The sequence below is a fragment of the Malaclemys terrapin genome, chromosome 4, assembly GCF_027887155.1.
Source record: "Malaclemys terrapin pileata isolate rMalTer1 chromosome 4, rMalTer1.hap1, whole genome shotgun sequence".
Taxonomy (NCBI): Eukaryota; Metazoa; Chordata; order Testudines; family Emydidae; genus Malaclemys; species Malaclemys terrapin.
This window is the reverse complement of record NC_071508.1, coordinates 63,047,811-63,064,398: the sequence shown is the minus strand read 5'-3', so window position 1 is coordinate 63,064,398 and position 16,588 is coordinate 63,047,811. Positions and strand designations below refer to the sequence as shown.

General features: G+C 40.4%; 2 protein-coding genes across 2 annotated transcripts in view; one reads left to right on the top strand and one right to left on the bottom strand.

The window, feature by feature from the left end:
• DCDC1 (doublecortin domain containing 1) overlaps nt 1-15,632 on the bottom strand; it is a 413,925-nt gene extending 398,293 nt beyond the window's left edge. The window contains exon 1 of the mRNA XM_054028326.1: nt 15,608-15,632. Within this exon, the coding sequence (XP_053884301.1) occupies nt 15,608-15,625 (18 nt within the window). The 5' untranslated portion in view covers nt 15,626-15,632. The remainder of the gene's footprint in view (nt 1-15,607) is intronic.
• A 262-nt stretch (nt 15,633-15,894) lies between these two features.
• Nucleotides 15,895-16,588, top strand: part of DNAJC24 (DnaJ heat shock protein family (Hsp40) member C24) — a 57,918-nt gene continuing 57,224 nt past the window's right edge. The window contains exon 1 of the mRNA XM_054025952.1: nt 15,895-16,065. The gene's annotated coding sequence lies outside the window, so the exon portion shown is untranslated. The remainder of the gene's footprint in view (nt 16,066-16,588) is intronic.

Genomic DNA, 16,588 nt, shown 5'->3' with positions numbered 1-16,588 from the left:
AACAGGAGCATAAAACCCAAACAATTTCCCCCCAACATGTTTCCAATTTTTTCATATACACGTTTTATATGTAATGAGCTATTCTGTCCTTTTCTCAGTTCAAATGATTCCCCTCTCCTTTTACACCATTTTGTACATCAGTGTGTATAAATAAGAGATGCCCAATTAGCTATGGGTAAGGGAAATCTTGCACAAATAACCTAAAATTTTCTACCTTTAGAGTGCTTGACTTTGCAACCTTAAAGTTCTTTTAACATAGATTTTTGTAATTAATTTTCTAAGATTTTAAATAGCAAACTGAAAAAAACCCAGAAATTTCATTATGAAGAACTACACTGACCCCCACGTGGGTGAGCATCAGGATTGGAACCTTTAGATCCAGTGCACAGATCTCTACTTTTTCAGCTAACATAGTAACTAGTGGCAATAGTGGGCTGTTATGCTCTATGTGGCCCAATCACTACAGATGAATAAGACATATACCGGTACTTTGGCAGTGGGTATCACAGCTACTTGCTGACAGGCAGAGGAACATTGAGACTCAGGAATCCTGGGTTCAATTCCAGATTCTGAAGAGGAGCATACGGTAGTGTTTATAAACCCTTCTGCCCCTACCCCCACCCTGTTCCTATCCCCCCCACTCCCCAGTTCTACTCCTGCCCTGCCTCATCCTCCTGTCCCTTTCCACTCCTGTCCTCAGCCCTTGCTCCCTTATTCTTATCTCTTTCCTGTAGCTTTTGCCCATTCCCCCTGCTTGTACCCTCCAGCCCCACCTCTCTCTGCTCCTATCATCTCTCCCAGACCCTACCTTGTTCCACACTGTTCTCCTATACCCCTCCTCTCAACTCTATCTTCCTCTGCTCCTTTCCTCCCCTTCCTCAGCTCATGTCCCTGTCCTCATCTCTACTTCTATCCCCCTCTCGCCCACGGCTGCCTTTGTCCCCACTATGCTCCTATCGCTACCTCCCCAGCTGATGTTCCTTTTCCCTCTGCTCCTGTGTTAACTCCCTTCTGCTCCTGCCTCTTTCCTTGTTCCCCATCTGCTTCGTAACCCTTTACATTTGAGTCAGGCTACATTTTTTATATCCTCCCTGCTGCCTGGGTGCTAGCAGGAGGCATGGCGAGCACAAGAAAGACAATTTCCCTGATCTTAGCTGAGGTATCCCATGCCAGAGTGGCTCCTGGCAGCTGGAAGGTGCAACCAGGGCTTTGGAGTGGAGCCTGGAGCTGGAGCGCGGAGCAGCTCCGGAGCAGTGGAGCTGCAGGTTTTGGCCTGGAGCTGGAGCGGAGCCTGAGCACAGCTCCAAAGCCCTGGCATGCAACTGTAGGGAAAGCCCTGCTCAGCCCCATAATCATGGGATAGAAGAGCATGCTCAGGCACTCTGTTGAGATTCTTCATGCACAGTCTGTTTGCATGTAAGAGCTCTGTGGGGATGGAGCATACTCAGTGCAGATGGAGTCTACAGAGAATTTAGCTGCCAATTCTAATGAGCCTCTACTGAGGCCTATAACTTGGTAAAATTTGAGGAGATTTTCTTGGGGGCTGCTAAAGGGACATCTCTAACACTGGAACAACACCCCCGCCAAATTTCAAGTGCTGCTCCAAAACATGGAAGTGCTAGTGCTTCTCAATGAAACTGAGAATTTTTCAGTGTTCTTAAGAATTTATATAAGAATTTTTTAACATAGACAAAGTAACATATTTTACCTAATCTCATTCTTGGAAACAGCTGAACCATTTTAGTGGAAATTTCCTCCCCCACCCTCCCCATCCCTAAAAAACCCTATAAGGTAGATAAACTACATGTAAAATTTCAGCCCCAACAGTTAAAGGGATTTTTTAATGGAAAGTGATAAGCAACCTTAACTACAGGGGTTAACTACTATCTCTTTCTATAATAATATAAATTCTTTATAAGGTGGGAAAGAATCCATTGAAGGTAAGACTATTGCACACAATCCCTACTGCCCAATACAACAATAGATTAAATTCAGTGCAGACAAGATTAAAATAATGCAAGTTCAAAATAACACTTTGAATTATTCATTGTAGGTGCCATTATGCAGAGTTCAAATAAAATATCTGCCTAATATATATATTAAGACTGTCAAGCGACTAAAACAATTAATGGTAATTAATCGAATAGAATACCATTTATTTAAATATTTTTGAATATTTTCTATATTTTCAAATATATTGATTTCAATTACAACATAGAATACAAAGTGTACAGTGATCACTTTATATTTATTTTTGATTACAAGTATTTGCACTGTAAAAAAACAAAAGAAATAGTATTTTTCAATTCACCTAATACAAATACTGTAGTGCAATCAATTTATCATGAAAGTTGAACTTACACATGTAGAATTATGTACAAAAAAACGGCCTTCAAAAATAAAACAATGTAAAATTTTAGAGCCTGCAAGTCCACTCAGTCCTACTTCTTGTTCAGCCAATCGCTAAGACAAACAAGTTTGTTTACATTTGCAGGAGATAATGCTGCCTCCTTCTTTTTTACAATGTCACCTGAAAATGAGAACAGGCATTCGCATGGCACCGTTGTAGCCAGCATCGTAAGATATTTATGTGACAAATGTGCTCAAGATTCATATGTCCCTTCACGCTTCAACTACCATTCCAGGGGACATGCGTCCATGCTGATGACGGGTTCTTCTCGATAACAATCCAAAGTAGTGCGGACCGACGCATGTTTATTTTTATCATCTGAGTCAGATTCCACCAGCAGAAGGTTGATTTCCTTTTTTGGTGGTTTGGGTTCTGTAGTTTCCACATTGGAGTGTTGCTCTTTTAAGACTTCTGAAAGCATGCTCCACACCTCATCCCTCTCAGATTTTGGAAGGCACTTCAGATTCTTAAACCTTGTGTTGAGTGCTGTAGCTACGGTGGCCAGTTTTGTAACAAAAAAAATCTACGTTTGTAAGTTGCACTTTCATGATAAAGAGATTGCACTACAGTACCTGTATGAGGTGAATTGAAAAATACTGTTTTTGTAATCATTTTAACAGTGCAAATATTTGTAATAAAAAATATACACTTTGATTTCAATTACAACACAGAATACAATATATATGAAAATGCAGAAAAACATCCAAAATATTTAATACATTTCAATAAGTATTCTATTGTTTAACAGTGCGATTAATCACAATTAATTTTTTTAATCACGATTAATTTTTTTGAATTAATCACATAAGTTAACTGCGATTAATCGACAGCCCTAATTGATGGCATTCCTTCACTGTGAATACTGCAGTCAGATTTGGTCATCCCATCTCAAAAAAGAGGTAGCAAAACAAAAAGGATGCTGACAAGGGAAATGAAAATGATAAGAGTCATGTAGACATTTCCATATAGGGAGAAATTGAAAAGATAAGAAGTATCACATTTACAGAGGAGGCAAATATAAGGTTATGTGTTAGAATTATATAAAATAATGAATACTATAGAGATCATTCTCATCATAATACAAAATCAAGGAGACATTGTTACAAGTCAAAATTAACATGTGGCACTCACATTACTAAGACAAAAAGTTAAGCAAGATTAAAAAAAATGATTAGCCATTTAAATAAACAATGAAAACCATCAACCCTCATGCTTTAAGATAGAAGTCATCCTCTAACAGCTCAGGGTTAGGAAAAAATTTCCCCAAAGACACGTTGCAAAATTATGCATTATATGTTTTTACATCTTTCTCAGAAGTATCTATCCTCAGAAGCACCTTGAATGCAGTGTAGCGTAGTGGATTGAGCACCAGAAAGGTACTCTAGATACATTGATTCTATTCCTGGCCCTGTAATTGGCCTACTACATAACCATGGGGAACTCACTCCACTGCCATCTATAAAATGAGGATGATAATAATACTGAACTCCTTTGTAAAATGTTTTAAAATCTACTGATGAAAAGTGCTATATAAGAGCTACACACTATTACTGGGAAGTGTCAGAGCCAAGGCAGCCTAACCCTACTAAATGAACCATAGATCTGAACTAAGGTGGATATGTCAATTCTTATGTTCCTAAATTGAGCTAGATGAAGGCACAGAATAACAAATGTGCCATGACTCCAAATGTGTAATTTATATACAAAGAAAAAGGATTATGGTGCTTGTACCATAGGGCAAAAAAACAAAAGTTTCTGATTCATATATTCTGATGTGGGCTAGACTGTGAATTGGACTACATGCCAACTTAGTAACTTGGGTAGGGTGACCAGACAGCAGGTGTGAAAAATCGGGACGGGGTGGGGGGTAATAGGAGCTTAGAGAAGAAAAATACCAAAAAATCGGGACTGTCCTTATAAAATCGGGACATGTGGTCACGCCAACTACATGCCCCTTAAGTGGAGAAAGGGGAAGTGATAACCCATCTTACACTTTGTACATTTCTGCATGAGATAACTGAGCCCTGGGAACACACATAATATAGCGGTCAGTAGGTTATACGTACCTACATGCCTCCAGCTTCCATCCAAGACACATCACACGATCCACTGTCTACAGCCAAGCCCTAAGATACAACCGAATTTGCTCCAACCCCTCAGACAGAGACAAACACCTACAAGATTTTTATCAAGCATTCGTAAAACTACAATACCCACCTGGGGAAGTGAGGAAACAGATTGACAGAGCAAGACGGGTACCCAGAAATCACCTACTACAGGACAGGCCCAACAAGGACAATAACAGAACACCACTGGCCATCACATACAGCCCCCAGCTAAAACCTCTCCAGCGCATTATCCACGATCTACAACCTATCCTGGAAAATGATCCCTCACTCTCACAGACCTTGGGAAGCACGCCAGTCCTCGCTTACAGACAACCCCCCAACCTGAAGCAAATACTCACCAGCAACTACACACCACACCACAGAAACACCAACCTAGGAACCTATCCCCGTAGCAAACCTCGTTGCCTACTCTGTCCCCATATCTACTCTGGCAACAGCATCAGAGGACCCAACCAAATCAGCCACACCATCAGGGGCTCATTCACCTGCACATCCACTAATGTCATATATGCCATCATGTGCCATGTACATTGGCCAAACCGGACAGTCCCTCCGCAAAAGAATAAATGGACACAAATCGGACATCAGGAATGGTAACATACATAAGCCAGTAAGTGAACACTTCAATCTCCCTGGTCATTCTATTACAGATTTAAAAGTCACTATCATTGAACAAAAAAACTTCAGAAACAGACTTCAAAGAGAAACAGCAGAACTAAAATTCATTTGCAAATTCAACACCATTAATCTGGGCTTGAATAGGGACTGGGAGTGGCTGGCTCACTACAGAAGCAGCTTTTCCTCTCCTGGAATTGACACCTCCTCATCTATTATTGGGAGTGGACTACATCCACCCTGATTGAATTGGCCCTGTCAACACTGGTTCTCCACTTGTGAAGTAACTCCCTGCTCTCCATGTGTCAGTATATAATGCCTGCATCTGTAACTTTCACTCTATGCATCCAAAGAAGTGAGGGCAAATCACAGAAACTGAAATTTTCACAAGTGACTATTGTGTGTTATCAATTTTCTGGGTAACCAACCTGGGACACCTGGGATCTATTTGCAGAAACGCTGAGCACTCACAACTACAATTGAGGTCAATGGGAGCTCTGCGCTGAACATATAAAATGCTAAAACACTAAGTAGTCTATAAAATTAGGCCCTAGTATTCTGAAATTGGGCACCTAAAATGCACGGACAATCGTAATTCTGGTATTTCCTGCCTTTTGAGTGCTTGATTTTGCAAATCAATGTTCTTTTAATTTTATTTTTTGACATAATAATAGGTAACTACCGAAATGGCTCAAAAGTACTTCCTATGCTCAAACATAAACTAGAGACTTCTTATGGAAAAAATGCATAGATAGTTTAGCTAGCTAAAGACAAAAACTAAGTCATGCAATCTTTCAAATGATTATATCTGACTGAATTTTCCTCTTTGCTCTTACTCACCTGCATCACATTCGACAAGGTAATAATTTATGATAATCATATGAAAATATACAATTAATATTCATCACCTCTCATTTCTCATCACTTTAGATGATCAGTAATGCAGAGTGAAAATGCTGTCAGATTTCTAATTGCTTTGTAATGGGCCTGAAATAGGGAAATCATTAAAGACAAACAATCTGTCACTTGTCTGTTACCTTAACTATCTATCACTATAAAAGAAAACTCATTAAAGAAATTGCTAATGAGCTACAAAAGACTGTACTGAATGTGTCCCGCTGTACACTTTTCAAGAATACTGTAAATCGCTTAAATAATTCCCAAGACATTTTCAATCATTTTTGGAGAGATTTATTGGAAAACATATTTTTGGTGGATTTTTTTAAAGCCACTTGTTCTCATCATCATGACATTTATTCTATCATATAACAAATCTCTTTGGAGGCAAACTTCATTTTTCTTTATGCCAGTGATAAATTTGAGCCAATTAAAGCCAATTTTTGGGGGTCTGAGCACCCACAACCTTGATTTATTATCTTCTCTTTTTTAAAAAAGCAAAACAAACAAAAAAACCCACCTTGCATTAATTCATTTAAAGTTTTGAAAATCCTACATCTTCCAAGGGTTTTCTGCAGCCTGATGAACAACCCTCACTTAATCTTGGCATACTCATTGATCTAACTTTATGCAATACTGATTAAAATTGGTTGTCTATTGTGGTAGACAAAAGAGTCATTTTCAGGAGAGGGAAATCAGGATTCAGCAATTCCAATATGAACTGTTTGAATGAACTGTCTACTAAAGATGTAATGGAAAAGCCAATTTGGGGAAAAATCTTGCTCCCCTTACTCAGAGAAGAACAGTCACATTGAAAGTAATAGGCCAGAAATCACAGTGGTGAGACTAATACTGAAATCCTACGAGCAGTTCTGGCATCCATATTTTAAAAAGAATGTTGAGAAATTAGAGTGAGTGCAGAAAAGAGCTACAACAGTTATTTAAGGTCTGGCAAAATGCCTTACAATTAAGTCTTACAGAGAAGTGCTCAGTCATATCGAAAAGAAGACTCAGAGGTGACTTGATTACAGAATATCACAGGGAGAAAATACCAGGTACTAAAGTGCTCACTAATCAAGTGGAGAAAGGCATAATAAGAACCAATGGCTGAAAGTTCAAGACAGACAAATTCAAATGACTAATTATACACAAACTTTTAACAGCAAGAGTGATTAACCATTTGAACAAACTACGAAGGGAAGTGGTGGATTCTCCATCTCTTGATGTGTTCAAATCAAGATTGGATACCTTTCTTGAAGACATGCTTTAGTCAAACACAAGATATTAGGTTCAATATGGGGCAACAGGGAGAAATTTAATGATGTGTGATATACAGGAGGTCAGTCAGATTAGGACTTAAACTCCATGTATCTATTAATCCTGCTCATTCTGAAGTGAATGGGACTGCCTGGATGAGTGGAGAGCAGGATATGGACTTACATCCGTAAATAATAATTGAAATAAATATGAAAAGTTTTTGGCTTACAGGTCAGGAATCAGGAAAGCAACCCTATTAAGGACTGTACTAAATCACATGCATAAAGTTAAGCACATGCTCGCTTGAACAGGGACACACTTAAGTGCTTTCCGTAATTTGGGCCACAGGAATGAAATACACTTTTTAGCTCTTCAGCTATAAAAAATTATTTTCTATCAAATTTCTAATTCCTCAAAGCATACATATTTTATTTCCTCCTTATCTCGAGAGCCTTTTTGTACAGGGTCATAAATGATCCAGTCTCTATATTTCAGAAAGATCTGTCTTTCCATATTTTGTGCAACCTATGCTGTTCCTTTACATGTATTTATCTGTATTCTTGCTATTCCTTTTTATGCACATGTACAACAAATATAAAACCAACACAAACAAAATTACAAAAACAAAAATAATCTAATAACCCTAAATGGCAGCTTGGAAAACGCAGGCTATTTACCAAAGATACAAATGTAGGGATACTTGGAATATTTTAGACGTCTCATCATGTTGTGAAGAATGTAAATGAAAAGGGCAAAGTACATCGTTTATACATATCTTTTATTGGCCCAATAAAACACAAACTTTTAATTTAATTAATTTCCGCATCTTGAGTAAATTGCAAACCCCTAACCTTCAAAGATATTCTCCTACTCTTCTATCACAATGCAGCATGATAAAAAGTCACAATCTTCAAAAAAATCTCTCTATTAAAATATTAATTGTTTTAACCAAAAAATATTCATACAATTTCAGCATGGATCTGGATTATTCTATATTAACTCAAACTAAGTATCCTTACCAGATAGCAATTTCTAACAATACCTCAGTCTATAATGGTATGTCATTTAACAAAACAATTGTTTAATTTTCTCCCATATCATGCTCTTTTACAATAACTAATGATAACCATTAAAAAGAATCTACAATATATTCTTAATAAAATATATATTACTTTCTATGGCCCAGATCATGCTGTCCAGTCCACACGTACAGAATGGGGTTCCCATAGAGGAAGTCTCCATCAGGTTCCCTTCACAGATATCATTAGAGGCCCAGGCCCTGTGCTTTGCCAGTGTTGCCCATTTGTGCAATTTTATTAGGATCTCATGATATTCAAAGCCCCAGCTCCTGGAGAAAAGTGATTACATGAGAATTTCTGCTTTTATGTTTTAAAAAAGTAAATTTCTAGCCCTCATGATTGAGAAGTAAAACTAGAAAATATGACCCAAGTTCAACCTTCAGGCTCAAAAAAAAAAAAAAAAAAAACCCTGGATGGCAAATAAATAGAACCCAATTTCTTTAACATCTCATGATTTTTAAGCCAATTTCATACTGTTGGGGGGCCTGATTCATCATTTTTGAATGTTTGTGGTGGCAATACTGCTTTGCACCACTGCTAGCAAACCTCTGGTTGTGAATGACATAGGCTAGGGAGAATTCCAGACAAACAATTCCGCTTGTTTGATCTTTTCTGACTAATTTCCATGATGTGCATTCCCCCCAACCCTGTCCACTTCTCCTTGGCCCTCCCACAGTGCAGACCCTGAATGGTCCAGAAGGAAGGATGGTGCTGTGGAGGAAGTTCCTCCTTGTTTCCATGCTTTTATAAGAGAGTCAAGGGCCCAGATCCTCGTAGAATCCCAATTCCCATTGAAATCAATGGGAGTTAGGTGCCTAAATAAATTTGAGTATCTGGGCCATGGTTCTTCCTTAGAAAATCTGGATGCTTGTTTCTAGCTGGTTTAACAGGGAGGAGGGTCCAGTCAATGATGTTTTTATTAGGAGGTCACTGTGTTAGAAGAAGAAAAGGTAGTCATGCTCAGCAGCCATTCAAAATCCAGCTGGTGGTACTACTCAGTTTATGCTTTTTAATCCAGTGGTTTGCACACTCACCTGGTATGTGGGAAACCCAGGTTCAAGTCCCCACTCTGCCTGGTAGGAAGAAGATATTCTGATGTGGGGCTCCCTGAATATCTCCTGTTGAACCTTGGATAAATACTTTAAAGAGTCACTGGGTCACAGAGCATAAGAATGAGAATGGCTCTGTAGCCTGATGGTTAGAGCACCCAGCTGGGAGGTAGAATACCCAGAGTCCAGTCCTCCTGTTCCAATGACTCATTATTATTTATATACAGTGGAACAGCTTCAACACCAGAGATTTAGGGAGCCCTACATTAGAATATCCCACAGCTCAGTGATCAGAGACTGCTCCTAAGAGGTGAGAGACCCCTGTTCAAATCCTTTCTTCCCCATAAGGCAGAAAGGGGAGCTGACCCGAGGTCCCCACATCCCAGATGAGCATGCTCACCACTGGACTAAAAGTTATAAGGTGGGAACTAGCACTACCAGCACTTCCTCCTCTAGCCGTTTTATGTGGAGTGAGGCCAGTTTCTAACTCATTCTCCCAAGGAATAGCATAGATGCCTAAGATGCCTGACACTAGAAAAGGGGTTCCAGATTGTGGATTGCTAGCAATGAAAGATGCTTCCCTGCAACCAAGACTTAGGTGCCTAACTGTGTAAGAGGGGCAAGGCTTAGCACAAACCCCTCTCATCAGCATCTCACATAGGATAACTTAGGAGGCACCCTGCCTAGCGTGATGATTTTTGTGGATCACATTCTTAGGCAACTATCTCTCACCATTCATTGTAAAAGATGCCTAACTCAGGCATTGTGCATCACATTGTTATACTAATGATTTTCTGGGCTCCAAAAAATTAAAAATCTAAATTCCATAGACTGTCAATGGGATTTTTAGCTCCTAATTGCCTAAATACCTTTTGAAAATGAAATGTAGGCTCCTAGCTCAGTTAGGCATTGAAACACAGAGCACACCAACATCTACATACCTTTAAAAATCTGAGACTAAGTCCCTTTTTGGATCAGAGCCTTTGATCTTACACACAGATCATGTGGATGGATGCTTATGTTTGTGTAGAGCGCTACTGACTTGAATGTACAGATCCAATTTAAGGGTTAGGGTTTATCACAGGAATTAAATGAGCTGAATAATAGATTTGAATGTGTAAAAAAAGACATAAGAAAGAATCCCAAAAGAGATGGTGAGAACAATATGCATAGTAAAAGGTCCAGAGCTGAGAAAACTTTAGTGTTCCCCTCTTTACATAGTTTTTATAATTTGTAGTTGTTACAAAGATTGTTACAGAATCAAATAGCCTATTTTTGTTTCAATTATTTGACAGGCAGTTGAATGTGCAGAGTAGTGAGAGTAAGGCCCCTATCCTACAACTTGTTCTATCCATTCAAAACCTCATTGACTTCAGAGTTCAATAGATATGCTGTTATGCTTATAATGCATTTACTCCCTCTCATTCTGAAATAAAGTGCACATGGGTTAACAGATTGTATAGCAGACTGTAAAGTTGCATTTTTTTAATTTAAATTTTAGGCCTCATACCTGGGAGGAAACCCCTCCAAAGGTACACTAAATGCAAAGTGATGTCATGGTATCTTCTTAAGTCTGCAAACACACAGACTGTAACGGAGGCTCTACTTGCACAATCCTACAACCTGTTTAGTGCCCTCCACTTCCATTGTAGCAAATGTAGTTTGAGATTGCTCAGAATTTCCGAATCAGCTATATGATAGTGTACAGCTCTTTTCAACTGGGTGTTATCTCTGAAATCTAAATCTAAATGATGATAATTTAATTATTTCATTGTTGATTATTTTCTCAGAAACACCAAGCAAATGTGATTATATTACAATAGTTGTTGGATACGATGGTGGATATTGGGATGTGAGCAGTGAGGAATATGGTTCAAATTCCCCAAATTCTGTTCAAGCCCCCCAAAATTTTCAGAAAATTTCCAACTCTTTCTTCAAGGAACAGATGAAAAGAAGAAATTAATTTCCCATTGTCAAAAACCTCAACTGCCTTCTGTGTGTCAAAAACTTAAATCACCTCCCGAACCCACATGGGTGCTAAAAGCTCAAACTGTTCCCTACCCAACAGTTAAAATCCAATGCTTCCTAACAACAGCTTCTATAAAGCAATTATGAACTGTCAATAAAAAAACTAATATAATTCAAAAATGTGGGAGCAACATGAAATACACTGAATTTAATGTTATATTAAATAACAACAGAGTGGATTGCACTATTTTCATGCTTAATTCAATTAAAAACCCAAATACCCTATTTTGAATTTGGAAATCAGCATGGAAATCAACAATGGAGTGTCCTTGAAACTAGGGACCTTGCAGCAAAATGTAAACCTATTTTGCCTCAGAGTCTGCATGTCCTCTTCTGTAATCCCTGAAATAATATTATTTTTAAAATCTACAAAAATACTGACTTGGTTTTTACTAAATGTAAAAGTACCACATTTCTTCCTGAATTAATATATAATGAAAGGCATCTGTTTTACATCATAAAATATGATGAGTAAACCTATTCTTTGGACAGCAAGCCCTCATAATTTCTGTTTAAAATCTCCGAGATTATGCTCATCTAGGTTTGAACTATATTTAGGCTCCAATACTGCAGTGAATTCCATATGGGCAAACCCTATGTGAAACAGCTTGCAGGATTGGGGCCTGAAGGCTAGATCCTGAAATTGATCTATACACCTGGATGGATTTAATTTAACTGATCTTTGTGCAGGGACAGCAATGTACCACAGGAGACCACATTTGCAGGATCTAGCCTTAAGAGAGAAATACCTTGTCTGGAATATATAGGCTATACAGCAGTTTTAACAACTATATTTACAGTAAAATTCTTCTCTGAAAAGTGACTGTAAATTAACTCATACTTAATAAAAGATTCAGAGACTTAGTGAAAAAATAATGTTTACTTTTTTTACTCCTGTTAGCTCTGCAGAAACCAACACTGCTCTGAGAGAGGGATCTTGATTCTCTTGTGGCTTATGCCTCATCAAAAGAATTGTTTCCTAAATTGCATTTGCAGTTTAGCACCTGCTTGTGTACTGCATTTCAAGTTTTTATTACAGGGCCAGTTTTACTCTTTATTACACAGGTATAGAAAAGGACAGAATTTTACCGCACAGAAGCCTTTTTATAATATCTAAGACAAAAGGAACTCACCTTGATTCTTAGTTCTGGAATGAACTTGTAGGTCAGATGATAAGTATTTTCCCCATGTAACCGTAAAGCCACTTGCATCTATACTGTCTGCATTACATTATGTGACTACTGCAAGACGGCACTGTCTTCAGTGTGCTGACAATCCAACTAACACCCCATTAATGGTCACAGGACAACCCCAATGGCCATATTGCCAGGTCTTCATAATATCTCTCCTTTGCACAATCTCTCCTAAGCACAGCCTGGCTTAGAATAATAGAAATGTAGAATGGGAAGGGAGCTCAAGAGGTTATCTAGTACATCCCCTGTGCTGAGGCAGGATGAAGTACACCTAAACTACCCCTGACAGGTGTCTGTCCAACCTGTTCTTAAAAACCTCCAATGATGGGGATTCCACAACCTCCCAAGGTAAGCTTGTTCCAGTGCTTAACTGGCCTTATAATTACTTTTCCCCCTAATATTTAAGTAAATCTCCCATGCTGCAAATTAAACTGACCAATTCTGGTCCTACCCTCGGAGGTCATTTAACAATCTTTTACATATTTGAAGACTGTTATCACATCCTGCCTTAACCTTCTTTTTTCAGACTAAACATGCCCAGTTTTTTCAACTTTTTCTCATAGGCCACGCTTTCTAAACATCTTATCATTTTTTATTTTTTTGCTCTCCTCTGGACTCTCTCCAATTTGTTCAAATCTTTACCCAAAATTGGCAACAGTACGGGGGTTAACCTATGAACATGTTGTTGAAAGAATGATCAAAAAAAGAAAGCTGAATGCAAACTCAAATAAACTGTGTGAACTGTATTCGTTTGGACTAATATGAGGAAAGGTCTATGAATGATCAAAAACTTGTGTTGATTTTCAAATTTACTTTAAATGAGGATGCCATTTCCTTTTGGATATTTACTTTCTAAGGAATACTTGCTACCTTGCTCAGCTGAGAGAATGGCAGTAAGCTCTGAGTTTGGTCAGGAGACTGGAGCATCATCACCATCACAGCTGCCACCACAACCTGGGGCTCAGGGATTTACCACCGAGGCACATGCATCTTTTTCCTGATACTAAAAGATGTTCCTATCAGCACAGATAGGGAGAGAGAACCAGAAGACATCACCGTTTTCATGGCCATATGGTGAGCAATTCATAAGATGTGACTCTAAGGTTCCTGCTCCCTCAATCCCAATCCTCTGTCTTCATTCCATCCCTACTTTATTCCTCCTACCTCTCTTTTTGCCTTTGTCTAATAAGAATCTGGCTGAGCCAGCAGGACCCAACCTTCTAATCTAAAATCTAATCTTGCAGCACTTTACTATGGTGGCTTGGCTGAGAGAACAGGCACCTCAGGCTTGGTAAAAAGATCTACCAACCAGAGGGAACTGGGACAGGGCAGTATTTAAAGTATATGGGGGGAAAAGTCATGAAGGGTTGCACACCTAGCAAAAATCAAAATTTTAAATTGAGTTGGGTTGCTGAAGGGTGAATTTTAAGCACGTTTTTTATGACAGCGGCTACTTCCAGATGATAGAATAATAGAACTGTCGGACTGGAAGGTACCGCAAGAGATCATCTGGTTCAGTGGCTCTCAACATTTCCAGACTATTGTACCCCTTTCAGGAGTCTGATTTATAGCCCTAAGTTAAACCTCACTTAAAAACTACTTGCTTACAAAATCAGATATAAAAATACAAAAGTGTCACAGCACACTATTACTGAAAAATTTCTTATTTTCTGATTTTATCATATAATTATTAAATAAATCAATAGGAATATAAATATTCTTCTTACATTTCAGTGTATAGTATATAGAGTAGGATAAAAAAGTCATTGTCTCTATGAAATTTTAGTTTGCACTGACTGCACTAGTGCTTTTTATGTAGCCTGTTGTAAAACTAGGCAAATATCTAGACAAGTTGATGTGTCCCCGGAAGACCTCTGCGTACCCTGAGGGGTACATGGACCCCTGGTTGAGGATCACTGATCTAGTCCAGCCCCCTTGCATTGAGGCAGGACCAAGTAAACCTAGACCTTCCTTTTCAGTTGTTTGTTCAACTTGTTCTTAAAAACTTCAATAAAGGGGATTCCACAATCTCCCTTGGAAGCCTATTCCACAGCCTAACTACCCTTATAGTTAGAAAGTGTATCCTAATAGCTAACCAAAATCTCCCATGCTGCTCCCATTACTACTTGTCCTACCTTGAGGACTGATCACCGTTCTCTTTATAACAGCCCATAACATAGTTGAAGACTGTTGTCAGTCTTCTTTTATCAAGACTAAACGTGCCCAGTTTTTTTAAATCACATAGGTCAAGGTTTTCTACCTTCTTATCATTTTTGTTACTGTCTTTTAGATGCTCTCCAATTTGTCCACATCTCAAAGTGTGGGTCCCAGACTTGGACACAGTACTCCAGCTGGTGCCTCACCACTGCAACAGAGCAGGACAATTACCTCCTGTGTCTTACATATGGCACTCTTGTTAATACACTCTAGCATATTAGCCTTTTTCTCCACTGCATCACACTGTTGACTCCTATTCAATTTGAGATCCACCTGCTTTGAGCAGGGGGTTGGACTAGATGACCTCCTGAGGTCCCTTCCAACCCTGATATTCTATGAATATTCTATTCTATGAATATAACACCCAGATTGTCTACGCAATTATTCCTCATTGTGTAGTTGTGCAGTTGATTTTTCCTTCCTAAGTGAAGTACTTTGCACTTATCTTTATTGAATTTCACCTCGGCAGACCTGTGAGTATGATAATCCCTCCCCCTTCCCCCTTTTCAGAACACTTTAAGCAGAGGGATGTGGGGGATGAGTTGATCTCTAGGGACTGGCTGGGGTAGGCTGGCCGGGAAGTGGGGGCAGGGGGAGCTCTGGCTAGAGGTAACTTTCTGGGGAAGCGAGAGGGTTTTAGATCAGCTGCCCCTGGGTGTGGGACCCACAGGAGGCTGCGTCCGCCCTGAGCTGGGGCGGTGGAGGGCCGCGGGGCTTCCGGCTCTGGCCGCACCTGAGGACCGGTGTCCATGGGCGTAGCCAGACAGTTGGACAGGAGAGTTGTGGCCGCCCCAGATTTCGGCGGCCAAAGGAGTGTTGGGGGGTCTCCGGCCGCCCCGCTGTGGACGGGGGTCCCAGTTACTTACTGGGCGTTGCAGCCGCTCTGGCGGATCACAAGCTCCCTCTGTCGCCATGGAGACAGCGTCAGCCCAGGCAGGGCTCCACTTCCGGTTGGTGCAATCGCCACTAGTGCCCGGTCGGAAACAGCCCCTGGACGGCGCTGGGGTTCTAACACCGCCCTCCCACCCGTCGCGCGTGCCTGGGGTGCCGGGGTCTCTTCCCGGCCCGACTGAGAGCAGCGTGTTTCTTTCGGAGGCTATTGCTGGGGCACCAGGCTGCCCCATGTGGAAGCTGCCGCCGCCTGAAGTCGCGCTTCTTGCGGCTTCGGGCCGGGCCGGCGCCGCGGCAGAGGTAAGGCTGGGCTCTGCCGGGGGGTGACCGCACCTCACCCTGTCTGACGCTCCCCTCCCCCCCGGGGCAGCGGCGCTGGGCTCAGACCCGCCCCACAAGGGTCTAGGGAACTGCGTGTTCGGCCCGGTCCGGACTCCCTGGTGCTCGCCCGCGTTACGGCTAGTGCGGAGCAGGCAGCTGCACTTTTAACATGGGTCACGTTGAAACCTGCAAGGGCCTTGTCTGCGCGGGGGTGAAGGTGGGGGGTGTTCCGCGGTAACTACCGCGCTGTACGTGCAGACAAGGCCTAGGGTTGTACCGGGGTGTATTAAACACAGGATAAGGTACACACACTTCTTCCCTAGTGAAGACAAAGGGCGTGACTTATTCTGGAATAACTGTGTGGATGCTCTTATTGTGCTTTCTGAGTGCCTTGTTCCCTTTGGTTTGTGTATTTTAGTTGGCTCCTGAATAGCTAGGGTTGCCAGTTTTTTTGGTTGGGAGTATTCCTGGAGGTTTACATGACATCATTGTTAATTAAAGA